We start from the raw sequence: 18,572 nt of genomic DNA on the forward strand, positions 1-18,572 counted from the left end.
CGACTGAGTGACTGAACTGAACTGAAGCAAATGAGAAGTGTTTGATTCTAGTAATATACATTCCTCCATTCTATTAATATTTATTGAATGCCTGCTCTGGACCCAGGGTAATTGTTTAGGCTAGGATGTAGCAACTGACAAAATGATAGTAATGAACAAAATGCCTTGTGGGTCTTCATTCCAATGAGGAAAATGATGATAAAGAAAATAAGTGAAATATGTAGTATGTTATATAGTGGTGACTGATGAGGAGAAAAAAAGCAGTGGATAGGGTTAGTATTGGGCAGAGAGGTGCAATTTGGAATTTTAAATTGGGTAGACATTAAAGGTCTCATTGGGAGGCCTCTATTTCATTAGAGACCTGATGGTGGTCAGAGAACGATATAGATAGATTGGGAGGCTGTGGGGGAAGATGTTCCAGACAAAAGAGCAGCAGTTGCTCCAAGTGCCTCAGGTATTGAAAAAAGCAGAGAGAAGTAAGGCTGGTTACCACTGAGTAGTAGAGATGGGGTGTAGGATCACATGTGGTTTTGCAAAATATGTGAAGGACTGCCCTTTATTCTGAGTGGCATGGGAAGCTGCTGGAGTTGGTTGAGCACAAGGGTGACATTTTAATACTTTAGTAGTACTGTTCTTGCTGGCTTGAGGATAAATTAAAAATAAAGGGCAGAAGTAGAGAAACCAGGTAGTGGTTGGTAGTGCAGGTGATAGTCCTTGGGTAGATAGAAGGTGGAATATTAGAGGACTTGTGGGATTTTATGTGTGCCTTAAGGGTAGGTCCAACAGATATACCCAGCAGGTTTTTTTTTTTAATTGAAGTATAGTTCGTTGGTTTAGAATGTTGTTTTCTGCTGTGCACTGAGGTGACTCAGTTATACACATATTTTGTTTTTTTATTTTCTTTTCCATTATGGTTTATCACAGGATATTGAATGTAGTTCCCTTTGTTGCACAGTAAGACCTTATTCTTTATCCATCCTATACATAACAGTTTGTACCTGCTAATCCCAGACTCCCAGTTCTTCCCTCCCCCTCCCACCCTTCCCCTCGGCAACAGGTCTGTTCTCTGTGTCTTCCTATTTTGTAGATAAGTTCATTTGTATCATATTTTAGATTCCACATATAAGTGATATCATGATGTTTGTCTTTCTCTTTGTGACTGACTTCACTCAGTATGATAACCTCTAGGTCCATTCCTTGGTATCCATTGGTCCAGTGGCAACTTTTCATTCTTTATAATGTCTGAGTAATATTCAGTGTGTGTGTAATGTCTTCTTTTTCAGTTCATCTGTCGATCGACATTTAGATTGTTTCCATGTCTTTGCTACTATAAATAGTGCCCAGCAGATTGGTGTTTGTTTAAATATGAAAGAGGACTGAAGAATAACTCCAGAGTTCTGTTGTTGACAGTTTGAAATATGGTTACCATTTGTTGAATGGAGAATAATAGACTTGAGAGCTAGTTAGACATCTAAGTAGAGATATTGATTTGATAGTTGAAAATATGAACTTTGAATCTAAGTTAGAAATGCAAATCAAAATACATATTTTAGCATGCACCAGGGCTGGTGATCAGACTTCTTTATATATACTCATTTCTTCAGTGATCCCATCCAGCCCTGTACCCCTCAATACCATCTACATGTTGATCCCTTTCAAACTTATAATTAACCTTGACTCCTTCTTTGAAGGACTCATTCGTCCAGCTCTTTAATTGACATTTTTATATGGATGACTTTAAAAAATCTAAAACTTAACATATCCAAAATAGAACTCTTAAAGTTTCCTCACCTACCCAAACCTGTCTGAGCTACTGAATTTTCCTCATGTAAGTAATGATGCTGTTCACTGCAGAACCTGGAGTCCTCCTGAATTTTCCTCTTTCTCCCAACCCTGTGGTATCTAATTCATCGACAGATTTTGTTGATTTTAAAAGAATATCCAGATATATATGTATATCCAGAATACAGCCACCTTTCACACCCCTTTCACTCCTCACCTGGTTCATGCCATCACCTCCCAGGAAGGTACTCAGTAGTATCCTCATTAGCTGTCTTTTTTTTTTTACTTGCTTATTGTGCTCCAGCCATAGTTCCTCCAGTACCCAAGCATATTCCTCAGAGCTTGGCAAGTATACCATCTCCCTCGTGTTAGCATGGTCACACCTTTTGTTTCATTTAGATTTCTGCTCAAAATGTCCTCACAAAAAGGCCTTTCCTCATCACTCTTAAAACAGTAGCTCCATCATTTTTTGCTTTATTTGTTTACTATGTCTTCTACCTTAGAAATGTAGGCTCACTGAGGACCCTGTGTCTTTAATGTCTTTAATAATGCCTGGTACATGGTAAATATCTAATAAATACCCAGTGAATCATGAATTAAGTGAGCTGAATTTCTGATCACTTTGATGTAAATACAACTAGATTTTTTTTCTTTTATTGCTGGTATCTTGTATAGCATTAGATATCTGGTTATTAGAATTTAAGTGAGAGTGTTAGTCTTTCAGTCGTTCCAGCTCTTTGTGATCTGATGGACTGTAGCCTGCTAGGCTCTTCTGTCCATGGAATTCTACAGGCAAGAAGACTGGAGTGGGTGACCATTCCCTTCTCCAGAGGATCTTCCTGACCCAGGAATTGAACTGGGGTCTCCTGCATCGCAGGCAGATTCTTTACTTACTGTATGAACCACCAGGGAAGCTGTTCCCAAAATAATTCAATACTTAAATTTCATGACCTTTAATAGTTTATAAAAGCGTTTTCATACACATGCTCTTAATCCTGAAATTTCTTTTATGCTTGGGGTGGAGTGAATATTATTTCAATATTATAGTTTTAGAACCTGATATTTAGTTGTTTCAAGTGGTTTGTTTAAATTTGCAATAATATTTTAACTCGTTCTCTCTCAGATTTGACTACAACATGGAATGAAGGTATTTCTATTAGGATAAGAGGTACATTTATCCTAAAAACAGAGATTTCAAAATGGGAATAAAATATTTAAAATTATGGTTAAATTACCATGTTCAAATTTGTATGAAATTTGATGACATTAAATGTATATATGCTTCAGTGGTTTTCTAAAATGTAATGCTTTCCAATTTCAAACTCTCCTAAAGGATTCTAAAACTTTAGCAGCAAAGGAAAAAGAGGTTAAGAAAATAGCAGATGGACTCAGTGCCCTTCAGGAAGCAAGTAATAGAGACGCGGAGGCGCTGGCCAGCGCACAGCAGCACTTCAATGCCGTCTCCGCTGGCCTGTCCAGCAGTGAGGACGGGGCGGAGGCGACTCTTGCTGGGCAGATGATGGCCTGTAAAAATGACATGAGTAAAGCTCAGACGGAAGCCAAGCAGGTAAGCATAGACAGCAAGAACTGTGTGATTGCAGTTTTTATTTATTATTATTATTTTTTTTTTTTTAGTGAAGCTCCTTCACACTGTGGTTTGGCAGTTGTTAAACAGAATGTTGAAAATATTCAGATAACTATCAAGGAACTTGTTTATTACATTCTGCTGCTCCTTATAGCACCTAAAACAATGAAATTCAACTATATTAATTGCTGCCTGTTGACAATGTCAGTATAAGATGCCATAAAGCATAAAATACCTTTATAGATTAATTGAAATTTTAAGTGCAATAAATCCTCTGTTCTGTTTTCAGCATTGTATGGAATACTTGAGGTTAGTGTATTTGTTTTCATCTTTTTGGTATTTTATTGACATTGTAAAGTTGAAGTTTTAAGCTTTAACAGGAAAACAAAAACCACTATAATATTGTAAAGTAATTAGCCTCCACCTAGTAAAAATAAATGGAAAAATAAAATAAAATATGCACAGGGCAGTTGAAAAAAAAAAAGAAAAAAACAAAAACATCATCTTCATTTATATGCCTGCCACACTTAGTTTTTTTTAATTTTTGTGTCTGAAATTTTGTAATGTTCTCGTTGGAAGTGTTGATATCTCTACCTCCCTCTTATCCCCATTCCAGTCTTTGGTTTTCCTATTCTGATTTCATAATCTTCAACAGCTTTTCTGTCTATCAAAATGGTTTTCAGATTTGTTTAGTTAGTTGTGCAGCTTGGAAGTCCTGTGAACACAGGAGTTTTGATGGCAGAAGAAAAAAATGTATACACACATGCATTCTTCTATTTGTTTTTTAATGGAAAACTCATCTTTAAAGTATATGCAGGACTCATCATTTATAAAAATATATGTACATGAAAAATATATTAATCCTGTTAAAGGTTTTCAATCATACATTTGCAACGTTTTCATTCAAAGGTGATGGTTGCAAAAAATTTGTAAATCAACAGAAAAACTTTAAAGTCCTTTCAGCTTTTTTGTTAACCTATTTTACATTGGGAACAATCCAACATTATTCCATTTTAAAGGAAGGATACACTCATTTAGATTTTAGAATACTGGTTCATGGTTTTAAGGAATAGTGCTCAATTATATAAACTGTAGCATTTCAGTGTCAAACTTACAGCATATAAATTTTTCTGTCAATTTAGCATCCCTTTCCTATATACTTTTATTCCTCATCAATACAGTTAGGTGCACAGTTGGACAGCATATAAGTGCAATACCTACGTGAAAAAGAAGGAAGTGATTTCTAGCTTTATATTTTGTTTTTAATTTGATCAGCTAATGACAGTTCTTTGATATTAATCCTTGAGCTCATTGATGTTAGTTTTATAAATATTAAAAAATATAGACTTAAATTATAAGATATTTAATGATTTGAGCATATATTCATTTATATTCTGAATAGTATTTTGAGAAGAATACATTGGGAAATGATTGACCTATTGATATACTGATCCAAGTAGTCAGTTAAATTTTCAAGGCTGATGTCTCTTAAAACAATCTAAATCTGGCCATTTTATCTCTAGCACTATCTGCCTCATAGGCTGTTATATGTTTTTCTGTTACAGGCTCAGATGAAGTTGAAACATGCCCAGCAAGAATTAAAGACTAAACAAACAGAAATTAAGAAGATGGATAGTGGCTATAGGAAAGATCAAGAAGCATTAGAAGCTGTGAAAAAACTTAAAGAAAAACTTGAAACTGAAATGAAAAGGTTAAATTATGAAGGTATGCCTTTAAGATGTTAAATCATTAGGAGGTAGTAATTATTAATAGAAACTTAAAAGAAATAGCAAGTAGGAATTTTTTTTTATCTCATTAATGTTAATGGGAATTAGTATAGAAATTATTTATAATCAGAAAAATATTGAAGTATAAAACAGTCCTTTGAATTTTTGAAACCTCTGTATTTCCTACTCCTTCCTCAGTACTGAGTATTAATCACTCTGAAGTGCTACTTGAAAACTCAGAAATGTTATTTATATATTTCTACATTAGTTAGGTGTCCAGTTCATATGTTTCTTGGCATGAAAATGATTTTATGTGTTGAAAATATGTCTGCTTGACACAATAGAAATTCAAATGTTAAGTATGCTTTTCTTTAATATTTATCAGAGATTTGCATTTTGCTTTTAGAAATGCTTTGGAAATAGAGATTACTAATATTTTCCTTAAAACAGTAGAATATTTGAGTTTCTAAAGCTTGGTTTCAATTTACTTATGGCTTACTGTTCAGAAAACAAGGAGGAAAGCCTTCTGGAAAGGCGCAGGCAGCTATCTCGTGATATCAGTAGATTGAAAGAAACGGATGAAGCTCTCTTGGCCAGGTTTCCCAATCTTCGGTTTGCCTATAGGTAAGAGTTAAATCTTGAATTTGAACATTGTAGTAAACTAGGATATATTTTTGTATAAAAGTTACTATAAACTGCTTTTCCTTAATTGGTTTTTCTTTTTTTCCTTAAATCTTTATTGAATGTTTCAGATTTGTAGACAGAGGAAATTCTTGTGAAATTTAAGGCTACTAATGCCACTAATCTCAAGACCAAAACTAGAATTAGTCCAAAAAGTTTCATTTTATCATTAATGTTAAGTAGCTTTGTTAACATTTTACAACTTGTTTTATTAATGCTATATGGCTTTTTTCTTGGAATACTTAATATATGTATTACAAAGATTAGAACATCAAAGTTATTTTTGTTACCTTGAAAACATTATGTATACTGAAAGATCTTTTGATTTTAAAACAATAGTCTATTAAGGGTACAATAGCATACTTTATACATACTTTAAAAAACCAGGGTACATTAATTTATAAAAGCTTTATTACTAAAAAGGCTATCAGCTGACAATGCAAGTTTGCCACAGAACTTCAATTTGTAAAAAACAAAATGACAACAGAAAACATGAATATTTGTGAAACACAACAAAAGGTGTGTCTGTAACTGGGCAGTCATGAGACATTTGAAAATTTTTAATTTTGTTAAAACTACTGATTATTGTGCTTTCAATTTAATGTGTCATCAGAAAGAGCTCTTGACTAGTAAAATACAACTTTTTCTGTTTTCTTGTCTAAGATTAATTTTTGTCCACTTTTCTGTTTTAGGGATCCAGAGAAGAACTGGAATAGAAATTGTGTGAAAGGACTTGTAGCTTCACTGATCAGTGTCAAAGATACTTCTGCAACCACTGCTTTAGAATTAGTTGCTGGGGACCGACTGTACAATGTTGTAGTAGACACAGAGGTAAACTGATTTTAATTAAAGGAAACATAATTGCTGTTAAAACTATAATAGCTGCTAGCTTGAAAAATCATGTGCTCTTAGAAGAATTGGATACTTTCTTGACGTTTTAAACTTCTTCTAAGGCTAAATGTTGGGCTTCCCTGATGACTCGCTCAGCTGGTAAAGAATCTGCCTGCAGTGTGGGAGACCGGGGTTTGATCCCTGGGTTGGGAAGATCCTCTGGAGAAGGGAATGGCTACCCACTCCAGTATTCTGGCCTGGAGCATTCAATGGACTATACAGTCCATGGAGTCACAAAGAGTTGGACCTGACTGAGCAACTTTCACTTAAGGCTAAATGTTTATCTTTACAGGGTAAAACGATAGAGTTAATAACTTTTTTATTATGCTATTGATTATATTATATTTTATTAACATTCTTCCAGAGGGAGTTGTATGCTAGCTCCAGAGTCCAGAATGCATATATCCATCTTAGAATTTTGATTATTCAGGATAGTAGGCACTGAGCATATTTGTAAATTCCTAAACTTGTACTGTTTCCATTTAAATGTTTTTTGTTATTAAATTTTTTTCATTTCTAATGCACGATGTTTTAGGTTACTGGAAAAAAGCTACTAGAAAAGGGGGAGTTGAAGCGTCGATACACTATAATTCCACTCAATAAAATTTCATCCAGATGTATTGCTCCAGAAACTCTGAGGATTGCTCAGAATCTTGTAAGTCTTTTTTTATATGCTTTGTCTGCATCTTATTGCTTTTTCTTTTTTTTTTAATTATAGAACATTAACTTTGTCCTCTGAAGTAAATTGGGATTTCAATCATATATCAAACCACAAAATTTTATCATGTTACCGTGCTTTAAAAAGTTAAGATACCAAAGAGAATAAAATCAACTTTTGTGAAATTAGATGGAAAGAGAAAAGAAATGTTGGAGGACTGAAATTCCCTTTGATATTTTAAAGTTGTAATATTAGAATGTCTTCTTTAAAAGATTTTTTTGAAATATAGTTGGTTTAAATGTGTTTTAGGTATACTGCTAGATGATTCAATTATACATACATGTGTATATCCATTAGTTTTCAGATTTTTTCCCATATAGGTTATTACAGAATATTGAGTAGAGTTCTTGTGCTAGACAGTAGGTCCTTGTTAGTTATCTGTTTTATATTTGTGTGTTGTGAAGTCACTTTAGTCATGTCTGACTCTTTGTGACCCCATGGACTGTAGCCTGCTAGGCTTCTCTGTCCCTGGAATTCTCCAGGCAGGAATACTGGAGTGGGTTCCCATGGCCTCCTCCAGGATCTTCCTGATCCAGGGATGAACCTTCATCTCTTATACCTTCTGCATTGGCAGGTTGATTCTTTACCACTAGCGCCACCTAGGGAGTAGAGTTCCCTGGCTATACAGTAGGTCCTTGGTAGTTATCTGTTTTATTTATAGTAGTGTGTAAATGTTAACCCAATCTCCTAATTTATTACTTCCCCCACACTTCCCTTTTGGTAGCCATAAGTGTGATTTTTGAAATCTGTGAGATTTTGAAATCTTTTATAAATAAGTTCATTTGTATCAACTGAATTCTCTTAGCATTTGCTTGTCTGTAAAACTTTTGATTTCTCTGTTGAATCTGAATGAGATCCTTCTGTGTAGAGTAATCTCTTGGTTGTAGGTTTTTCTCTTTCATCACCAGGGCTTCCCTTGTGGCTCAGCTGGTAAAGAATCACCTGCAATGCTGGGTTCTATCCCTGGGTTGGGAAGATCCCCTGGAGAAGGGAACAGCTACTCACTCCAGTTTTCTGGCCTGGAGAATTCCATGGACTGTATAGTCCATGGAGTTGCAAAGAGTTGGACATGACTGAGCGACTCACTTTCACATGAAATATTAAACTTTTGATTTCTGATTAATTAGAATTATATCACTTACAGAGGAATATAGGAATTCTGCAGATTTTTTTCATGCCAGGCACACTTAAACCAGCTATAGTGATAACCATTATGGAACATAATCTGTCAGTCTTGCAGAGAATCTTCTCTGCTAGAGTTTTTCTAGATTGCCCACCAACCTGTGAACATACAAAGCAAGTAGCCAGGATATGCAGTCAGCTGCTGAGCTAGATCAGGTTTCTAGTGAATAGATGAGTGCAAGGAAATATATTTAAAAGGCTAATGTGGTTGCATAATATTGATAAGAACATGAAACCAGTTTTAACTTTCAGTAGTGATATCAGTATTTGAACAGGTATTCTAAGTTCATGAGTTGAAAAAACAATTCTGTGAAACCTGAAACTGCATGTATGATTAAGATAATAAATGAATATTCAGTAAATTTCTGAAATTGAGACGCCTTCAATGAAAATTGTTTATCAGGAAAAGAAAGATGAGTATAGAGTAAATAGGTGGTAATTTTGGTTAGTACTTCTTTTACTTTGAAAAATCACCTTTGAGTCTAGAAGGAAGTTATTTTTGTCTTGGGTCAAGTTCCAGTGTTAGAAGTAAGTTGGGGTTTTAAGTAACAACAAAAGTACTTTTACCCAGATCCATTAGCCATACACACTGAATGGTAACTGCTATGTTAGAGGACATTGCTGAACATACGTTGCAGAGAGCTACCTTCATTATGATTTCTGCTGCTACTACCCTCCATAAAGTATATTAGGTTGTTTTAAAAATGTCGGCTGAGGTAGACTTTATAAACAAAGGGTGAGAAAAGACAGTTGGATCAAAATAAAAGATTGAGAGATTTTTTCAATTACTTTTTTATTCTCAATTACTGTTTTCGTTTCTGTAACTGGAAGGTAGTTGCTCTAGCATGTTTTATTTGAATGGAAAAGTATTCACTTTGGGACAACCAAGTTGATAGTTGAAGTAAAACATGTAATTGTGTAACTGTGTTGATCTAGAAATTGTACTTTAAGAAAGTGTGTTCACAGATAATCCACTTTGAATTTAGAAACTTGATAGTGGCTTCTACTTGATTAAAACTCATGACTGGTATTTTCACTAAATGTTTTACTTAGATTTTTCAATGTTTAAACTTGATTGTTTTTTTCTAAAAGTGAGTTTTCTATAGCATTTTATAAAATTCAAAAGGGGTTATAGTGCTGGGTGTGTATATTAAGTTAGTATTTTATACTAACAGTTGTGGGCATTATTAGTATTTTATAAAATAGTATTTGAAAAGAAAGGAGTAATATGTATTGTGACATATGTTTCCCCACAGGTTGGCCCTAATAATGTTCATGTGGCTCTTTCCCTGGTTGAATACAAACCAGAACTTCAGAAAGCAATGGAATTTGTCTTTGGAATGACATTTGTTTGTGACAATATGGATAATGCAAAAAAAGTAGCTTTTGATAAAAGGATAATGACTAGAACTGTAACTCTAGGAGGCGATGTGTTTGATCCTCACGGGACGTTGAGTGGAGGTAGGATTTATATCATTTTGTCCTCATAATCCTTTGTTCTAAATAGGATGGGGTCTTGTCTTTTTTAAATAGGAAATATTGGGGTTGGAATAATTTAATTCAGTGTTTTATTCCTAATCAAAGGATTGAGTTTTCATTTGTGACAGTTACTTATTGTTAATTGAGAAATTATACACTGTCATCATCCAGATGGAACTCATAGTGTAGTAATCAGTACTATAGCTTTTCTTGCTCATCTTTAAGTCTATTCTTGTTTTCATTTTTGCCTTATTAAGATATTCTAGTTTTTGGGAAACAAAAGTATTTTTATTCAGTGTAGTTATAGCTTGGCCACCCAGTTTTCCTTTAGGAAACATGTTAACTTCTAATGTGTGTATATGCTACTGCTCCTGTCAAAAGTAAAGCAAAACTTTAAATCTGCCCTTGAGCTGGTGCCTGAAAAAAGGAATTCTTAAGCAGTGACCGTGTATTTCCTATCCTAATATTTGTGACACCGTTTCCATATCCACATCAAGTGACCATGTAATAAATAACAAATACTGAATAGTACTTACTGTGTACTAGGCAGTGTTGTAAGCCTGGACTGTCCAATACAGAAGCTACTAGCCACATGTGACTTTCCATTTAAATAAGGTAATTAAAGTTAAATAAAATATTTTACTTAATTGCACTAGGCATATTTCAAGGGTTCAGTAACCACAGTGGTTAGTGGGTAAATTGGATAGTGCATATATGGAACATTTCTATCATTCTATAAAGCCCTATCCTAAGGACTTTAATTAGTTCGTTTAATCTTTATGGCATCCTTGAGGTAGATGTTACTGTCTTTTCCATTATATGTTTGCTGAAACTAAAGTAGAGCAGTTAAGAATTTGCTGATAAGTGGTGAGCCAGGGGTCAGAGTTTAAACTCAGGTAGTCTGATTTCACAGTTTGTGCTTTTAACCAAACCAAGAGACTTGGATGCCTCTTGAGTTATCAAGTATCTTAATTTCTTTCTAGTCCAAGGAAACAGTAGCCACTATAATGAGTTTCGTGATCAAGTTCCCTAGTGTACACAATGACTAGTATCTACAGTTGGAAGATAGAGACCAAACATTTTAAAATACCTAGATTAGAAGGAACATTTTAGATTTCACTGAATTATATGTTCTTGAAATTCCTCCTTAAGTGATGGCAGATATGTAACCCCATGTCATATAAGCAAAGTGTTAATGATAGCATTGTTGATTGACCTTCACTTTCTTCCATCAAACCTAGAGTTTTCTTGACAGCTTAACACCTCAGCCTGTTACTGCCAGGCAGTTATAATGCATGTAAAATGAAACCAGTTTACTATGCTATGTCAAGTTTAGACCACATTACGATATATTAATAAACAGATCCCAAATCTCAGTGGCTTACAGATTTATTCTATAATTATGCTACATCATGTTACTTGTCTCTGCTCCATGTTATTCTCATTATGGGACTTAGGCTGACTGAAAAATAAATCTTTTTTTTTTTTTTTAACATACTTTACTCATGGGAAAGGGAAAACAAATTATGTGCTGCCTCTGAAAGCTTACTTTCAGAAGAGGCAGATTTCCCCCTTCATCGGCTAGAGCAAAGCACATGGCTAAGCCTGATCTTGGTAGAGCAGAAAATGGTCCTGAGAAGGATCCACCCAGCGAGCAGAGGCGATGATTATTTTGAGTAAATAATCCACCACATATACAGTATTTGTTGTTACATATGTATGCTCCACGATTCAAATGGTAAAATGGATTCTATAGCTTCATAAACCACTAAAGATTGGCTGTTGAATTATGTCAAATGTAAATCTCTTAGGAAACTTTATTGTTTACTAAATATATGGCAACTTCGTGTCCAAGGCCTGTTTCAATTTGCCTCTGTCAGGTGCTCGATCCCAGGCAACTTCCATTTTAATGAAGTTTCAAGAACTCAAAGCTGTTCAAGATGAGCTCAGAACCAAGGAGAATGAGCTACAGGCTCTAGAAGAGGAATTAGCCAGTCTTAAAAACACTGCTGAAAAGTAAGACTTTGGTTGGGTTAAGCTGTTATTAAAATTTTTTTTGGTCAAAGATCTGCATCTGCATGGTAGAAGATTAAAAAAGCTAATATATAAAGAAATACTTACAACTTAAAAAGAAATAACCTTGGTATTGAATAAGTTGTGAATTGATAAGTTATCAGTTATTTTTTTTTAACATAAGTGATGTTTTAAGAAATTATGGAAAGAACTAAAAGGAAGAAAGAAAAATCAGCCAAATATTTCTATTTTTCTACTGAGATATATACTCTGTTAACATTCTGTGGGGATTAGTGGGGAAACACACAGATGCTCTGAAGGTTGATGCCAGAGGACTCTTGAGTCCTTGATCTGAAGTTACATAATGTGCTAAAGCATTGATTGGGCGTCTGCACTGAGTTTTGCAGCCTATGGCTGTCCTGTACATGTTGAAGATAGCTAGGTTGCCTGTGGAGAAGTTAAGTTCATGTCAAAAGTCAGGGCTAAAATAAGTGTTTACTTCCAGTGTTTTTTCTTTGTGGGTGTGGATATAGGTATGTATGTGAACTGTTCAACATTACTTCTGTTTGTGTATGATACATATTTATGTATGATGAAATTTGTGTATGCCACTATTTTTTTTTCATAATTGGGTTCATGCTATTCAATGTAACCATTTTTGTCACTTAACATTATTTACTATTGCGTTCCTCATGTGCCAAGTACTCTTCAAAGAACTGGGAATATAGTGGTGAATCAAATAGATAAATCTCTTCCTTCATCTTATTTTCATATGTGGAGTTGGGGCAACAGATAATATTAAAAGTTAAATTGATAAAAGGTATGATAATGCTAAGTTCTAAGAATAAAAATGTAAAATAGGAAAGAAGCATTGAAAGTTTATATGGGGTGGGCAAGGAAAGCCTTACTGAGAAGATGACTTTTGAATAAACACCTGAATGATGTTGAGTGAACTCACCATGTGGTTATCCAGAAGAGTCCTTACTTGCTTTAAAAACTTCAGGAGTATAAATGCCACATCTGAAGATGGCGAGTGGTAAATGAGATAAAATTAAACATTTTATTTAGAATTCACAATACTGAATAAAGGTAAGAGAAAATAAAAGATAAAAACTTAAACTTTTTTGAGGGGTAAACTTTTGGCATTTATCTCCTGAAACTATCAAAGCTTAAAATAGTACTAAGACTTTTTTGGGACACAGTATATATATGGAAAAGATTATTTACACTAAGTCAAAGTGGCCATTCCAAGATGTAAATTGTATCAAAATGCCCACTTTCAAACATTATATACATGTAAAGCCTACCTTTTACCTTCATTGACTTATGACATTAATCATAAAATGAAAAGAACTTTCTGTGAGAAAGAGACAAAAAGATGTTTCTGAAATGTGGAAGCTCTGTTAAGGGAATGAATTACAAACTCAATTGTAGTCACATTTGGCTTGGAACTGTTAAGTTTGTTGAGCAGTACTAGGTCATTTATTCTGCAGAGTTGTTTTGTAGACTAATTGTGCCCCGAGTCCAGGAAGAAAAATAGACTTTGAAAAATGAAAGTGGAAGGGTCACCTAAAGCCATTCTTTCATAGACCATATCAGGAAAATAGCTTGTCTTTTTTTAAAATTTCTTTACATTTTTAAATGAGTTGAAAAATGACTCTGAGTTAAAATTATGACTTTTTAATTGCTGTCAAGCAGTCTCAGACAAGAATACTTAAGGGAGTATTTATAAGTTGCTTGCTTTTTGCTCTCAAACCTCATGAATCTCTAGTTACAAGCAACCTTTGAATTTACTATAATTTAAAATTTCACTGCAGCTGAATTAGCAAAATACCTTCTAAAGCCGTAATTTGAAGCTGCCAGAACTGGGGGACAATTACGGGATCTGCAAAAAAAAGTGCTCGGTGAATGTTTAAGTTTAATACTGTGTCATTTTAAACCACCAGTCTCCTTACAAAATGGAGGGAATGTTATTATTTTTTTAAACATTTGAAACTGGGGATTGAGCTAACCAAATTTTTGAAATTTTATATAATTGTTATATATTCTATTTTTGTGATGGGGGCTGTTAGGGAGTTTTTCTTTTAGATAAGGATCAGTGAGAAGGGTTATTTTTAAGGTAACTTATTCTCAGATTATTAGTATTTGCTAAAATTAATATTTCTGTGGATAGTTACTGTTGGTCATTTGGAGTATTTACCTTCAGTAATCAAGTCAAACTTGAGTTTAATTGATGCTTCAGAAGTGTGGAAGTCATCAAAATGAGTCTTGTAACCAGTGGCATCTTACATTATGTTGTATGAGTTTGTTTTAGCTAAGAGCTTGTTTAAATGCATGTCTCAAACATCAGAAAAATTGTCATTTATTATAAACTTCTCTCCCTTAAGGTATCGCCACCTAAAACAGCAGTGGGAGATGAAAACTGAGGAGGTAGATTTATTACAAACCAAGCTTCAGCAAAGCTCGTATCACAAGCAACAGGAAGAACTAGATGCTCTTAAAAAAATCATTGGTAAGATAAAAACATTTTGTGCTAATCTGTTTCAACTGATAACCATACTTGCAGTATTTGAAGCTCTCATGCTTATTATGTATTTGAATTAGTTATTTTAATTATATGCAATAATTTTCTGTTAATTTGCACTCTTTTGTTGGGTTGCTCATGGCTTGTTTTTATTGTTCTTGTGTACCACATTACAAATAACCTTTTTGTTATATGCTTGTCTTTTGGTTTTATGTTTATAGTACTTTTTTATATGTATAATTGAATTTATAACTATCTCTGTCCCTAATTTTAAGAACCTATCTTAACACCTTTAATCAGAATTTAATTGTATATGGTAGTTTTAAATTTCTCTTATTCCTTAGGACTATTCACAGACCTATTTTCCCCCACTAATATTTTTATTCTTTTTTTTTCTCTTTTATAAAATTAAAAATGTATTCATTTCATTCACCTTCCCCACCCCCTGCCTCTAGCAACCACCAATCTTTTCTTTGTATCTGTGACCTGAGAGATTTAAGATTCCACATATAAGTAGATCATATGGTATTTTTCTTTCTGTGACTTATTTCACTTCATGTAATGCCCTCAAGGTCCATCCATGTTATTGCAAATGACAGGATTTCCTTCTTTTTTTATGGTTGAATAGTATGCCATGGTATGCTTATGCCACAGTTTCTTTATCTATTCATCTATTAGTGGACTCAGGTTGTTTCCATGTCTTGGATGTTGTAAATAATGAAGCAGTGAACACCACCTGTCTTTTTGATAGCCAGTATAACAGTTGAGGTGATCACTCTTTGTGGTTTTGATTTGAATTTCCCTTATGATTAATGTTGAGTATCTTTTCATTTACCTCTTGGCCGTTTGTACATCTTCTGTGGAAAATGTGTATTCAGGTCCTCTATTTTTTGATTTGATTGTTTTTCTTTCCTGTTGAATCATATGAGTTCTTAATATGGTTTAGATATTAACCCCTTTTCAGGCAGATGATTTACAGATGTTTTCTCCTGTTCAGTAGGTTGCCTTTTAGCTTTGTGGATGATTTGTTTTGCTGGGCAGAAGCTTTTTGGTTTGATATAGTCCCCCTTGTTCATTTTTGCTTTTGTTACCTTTGCTTTTGGTGTCAAATTCCAAAAATCATCAAAACCTATGTTATGGAGCTAACCACCTGTTTTCTTCTAGGAGTTTCATGATTTCAGGTTTTTCCTTCAAGTCTTTATCCATTTTGACTTAATTTTTGTATGTGGTGTTAGAAAGCGGTCCGGTTTCATTCTTTTAAAAGTGACTGTCCAGGTTCCTTGCAACATTTACTGAAGAGACTATCTTTTCCCCATAATATATTCTTGACTCCTTTGTCATAAATTAATTGACCATGTATGCATGGGCTTTGTTTTGGGGTTCTTTTATTCAGTAGTTTCATTGATCCTTGTGTCTCTTTTTATACCACTACTCTACTGCTTTAATTACTCTAGCTTTGTAGTGAATGAAGTCGCTCAGTCGTGTCCGACTCTTCGCGACCCCATGGACTGTAGCCTACCAGGATCCTCAGTCCATGGAATTTTCCAGGCAAGGGTACTGGTGTGGGTTGTCATTTCCTTCTGCAGGGGATCTTCCTGACCCAGGAATCGAACCCGGGTCTCTCGCATTGTAGGCAGACGCTTTACTGTCTGAACCACCAGTTTGATTATCAGGGAGTATGATGCCTCCAGTTTTGTTGTTCTTTTTCAAGATTGCTTTGGCTGTTCAGGGTTTTTTATGGTTCCATACAAATTTTCAGATTGTTCATTCTATTCCTATGAAATATGCCATTGAAATTTTGATAGGATCTGACTTTAATCTGTAGCTTGCATTGGGTAATATGGACATTTTAACAATATCCTTCAAATCTGTGAACAGAGAATATTTTTCCATTTATTTCTGTCTTCAGTTTCTTTCATCAGTGTTTCATAGTTTTCAGTGTACATATCTTTCACCTCCTTGGTTAAATTTATTCTCAGGTATTTTCTTTTTGATACAGTCATGAATGGGATTGTTTTCTGTATAGAAGCAACAGATGTTTGTAATTGATTTTGTATTCTGCAGCTTTGTTGACTTTGCTTATTATTTCTAACAGTTTTTTGACGGCGTCTTTACAATTTTCTGTTTATAATAGGGTTTTCTGTTTATGTCATCTACAAATAGTGACAGTTTTACTTCTTTCTTTCTAATTTGGATGACCTTCTTTTCCTTTCCCTGTTGCTGTAGCACTTCCAACACTGTGTTGAATAAAAGTGGTGTGGGCATGCTTATCTTTTCTTGGTCTTAGAGGAAATGTTTTCAGCTTTTTACCATTGAGTATGCTGTTAGCTGTGAGCTTGTCATGTGTATAGCCTTGTTTATTCTCTCTATACTCCCTTTACTGTGTTTTTATCATAAATGTTGGATTTTCTCAAGTGCTTTTTCTGCTCTTGAGATGACCATGACTTTTATCCTGAATTTGTTAATGTAGTGTATCATATTCACTAAATGGCAGACGTTAAACCATCATTGTATCCCTGCAGTAAATCCCACCTAGTCATGGTGTATGATTCTTTCACTGTGTTGTTGAATTCGGTTTGCTGATGTTTTGTTGAGGATTTTTGCTTTTATGTTCATCAGGAATAATAGCCTGTGATTTTGTTTGCTTTTGGTATCCTTGTCTGGTTTCAATATCAGGATGATGATGGCTTCACAAAATGAGTTTGGAAGAATTTCCTTTTTGTCTGTTTTTTGGGAAAATTTGAAAAGGAAGGATTGGTTTTAATTCTTTAAATGTTTGATTTAATTCAGCTGGACTTTTGTTTGTTGGGAGGTTTTTGATTCCTTATTAAATTTCCATATTACTAATCTGTCTTTTCAGATTTTCTATGTCATCATGATTGAATCTTGATAGGTTGTCTTTTTCTAGGGATTTATATCTTATGGGTTGTCTGATTTGTTTGTGTGAAATTTTTCATAGTTACCTTTTATGATTCCTTATATTTCTGTGGTATTAGTTGTATCTTTTATTTCTGACTTTGAGTCTTTTTCCCTTAGGTCTAGCTGAAAGGTTGTCGGTTTTAAAGAACCAGCTTTTAATTTCATGGATTTTTGTTCTATTTCTTTTTAGTCTCAATTTCATTTATTTCCACACTGATCTTTATTGTTTTCTTCCTTCTACTAACTTTGAGTTTTGTTTTTTCTTCTTTTTGATGCAGTTCTAAATGGGACTGTTTAGTATATAGAAACAACAGATTTTTAGTGTAAAGTTGTTTGAGATCTTTCTTGTTTCTTTAGGTAGACATTGGTTGTTGTGAACTTCACTCCTAGAACTGATTTTGCTACATCTAATGTACATTTGGTTTGTTGTATTTCTGTTTATCTTTGTGTTGGGTATTTTTTTATTTCTCTCTTGATTTCTAGAATGATGTTCTACAGTGAAAAGTAGTATAGGACATTGTATAATCATGGCTTTCAAGGTTATGTTTGTACTTAGTCCTAACACTTAATGTTGATTGTGACCATAACATGATCATTCTATCTTACTTTATTTTTTAATTTATAAATTCAGAGGTAATATGTTTCCTATGCTTCGTCCTAGGTGTGTTCTCACAATATTTCTCTAATAAGAGTTTCCTTGAATAAAAATAAATGAGCAAGGACCACTAAGTTAAGCTTTTTTATGGGGTTAATTACAAGTACTCTTATAACTAAAATAAAAATACCATAGTTATGTGCTCAGTTCTGGTTTTAGGAAGGATATGGTATATAAAATGGTCTGTGATCTTTTTATAAGTTAAATTGTAGGTAAAGTTTATGTTACTCAATTTCATGTGATTGGAAATAATTTCTTTACAGAATTTAGATAAGTATGGCTTTAAGGTATGACCTGTGTTTTCAACATACTATTTCTAGAATAAGGTTAAAACAGTTAATTTAAAAAAAAAAACAAAACTCTTGCCTCCAACTTTCTATACCTTTTCTTCTGTTACAAGTTGAATTTGTAAGCCC

At 33.9% G+C, this 18,572-nt stretch overlaps 1 protein-coding gene across 1 annotated transcript in view; it reads left to right on the top strand.

Moving 5' to 3' along the window:
• SMC2 (structural maintenance of chromosomes 2) overlaps nucleotides 1-18,572 on the top strand; it is a 49,171-nt gene that overhangs the window by 11,902 nt on the left and 18,697 nt on the right. Inside the window, exons 10-17 of the mRNA XM_065947066.1 lie at nucleotides 3,116-3,349; nucleotides 4,933-5,092; nucleotides 5,601-5,718; nucleotides 6,468-6,606; nucleotides 7,202-7,321; nucleotides 9,823-10,027; nucleotides 11,926-12,061; nucleotides 14,446-14,570. Of these exons, the coding sequence (XP_065803138.1) occupies nucleotides 3,116-3,349; nucleotides 4,933-5,092; nucleotides 5,601-5,718; nucleotides 6,468-6,606; nucleotides 7,202-7,321; nucleotides 9,823-10,027; nucleotides 11,926-12,061; nucleotides 14,446-14,570 (1,237 nt within the window). The remainder of the gene's footprint in view (nucleotides 1-3,115; nucleotides 3,350-4,932; nucleotides 5,093-5,600; nucleotides 5,719-6,467; nucleotides 6,607-7,201; nucleotides 7,322-9,822; nucleotides 10,028-11,925; nucleotides 12,062-14,445; nucleotides 14,571-18,572) is intronic.

The sequence above is a fragment of the Muntiacus reevesi genome, chromosome 10 (genome assembly GCF_963930625.1).
Source record: "Muntiacus reevesi chromosome 10, mMunRee1.1, whole genome shotgun sequence".
NCBI lineage: Eukaryota > Metazoa > Chordata > Mammalia > Artiodactyla > Cervidae > Muntiacus > Muntiacus reevesi.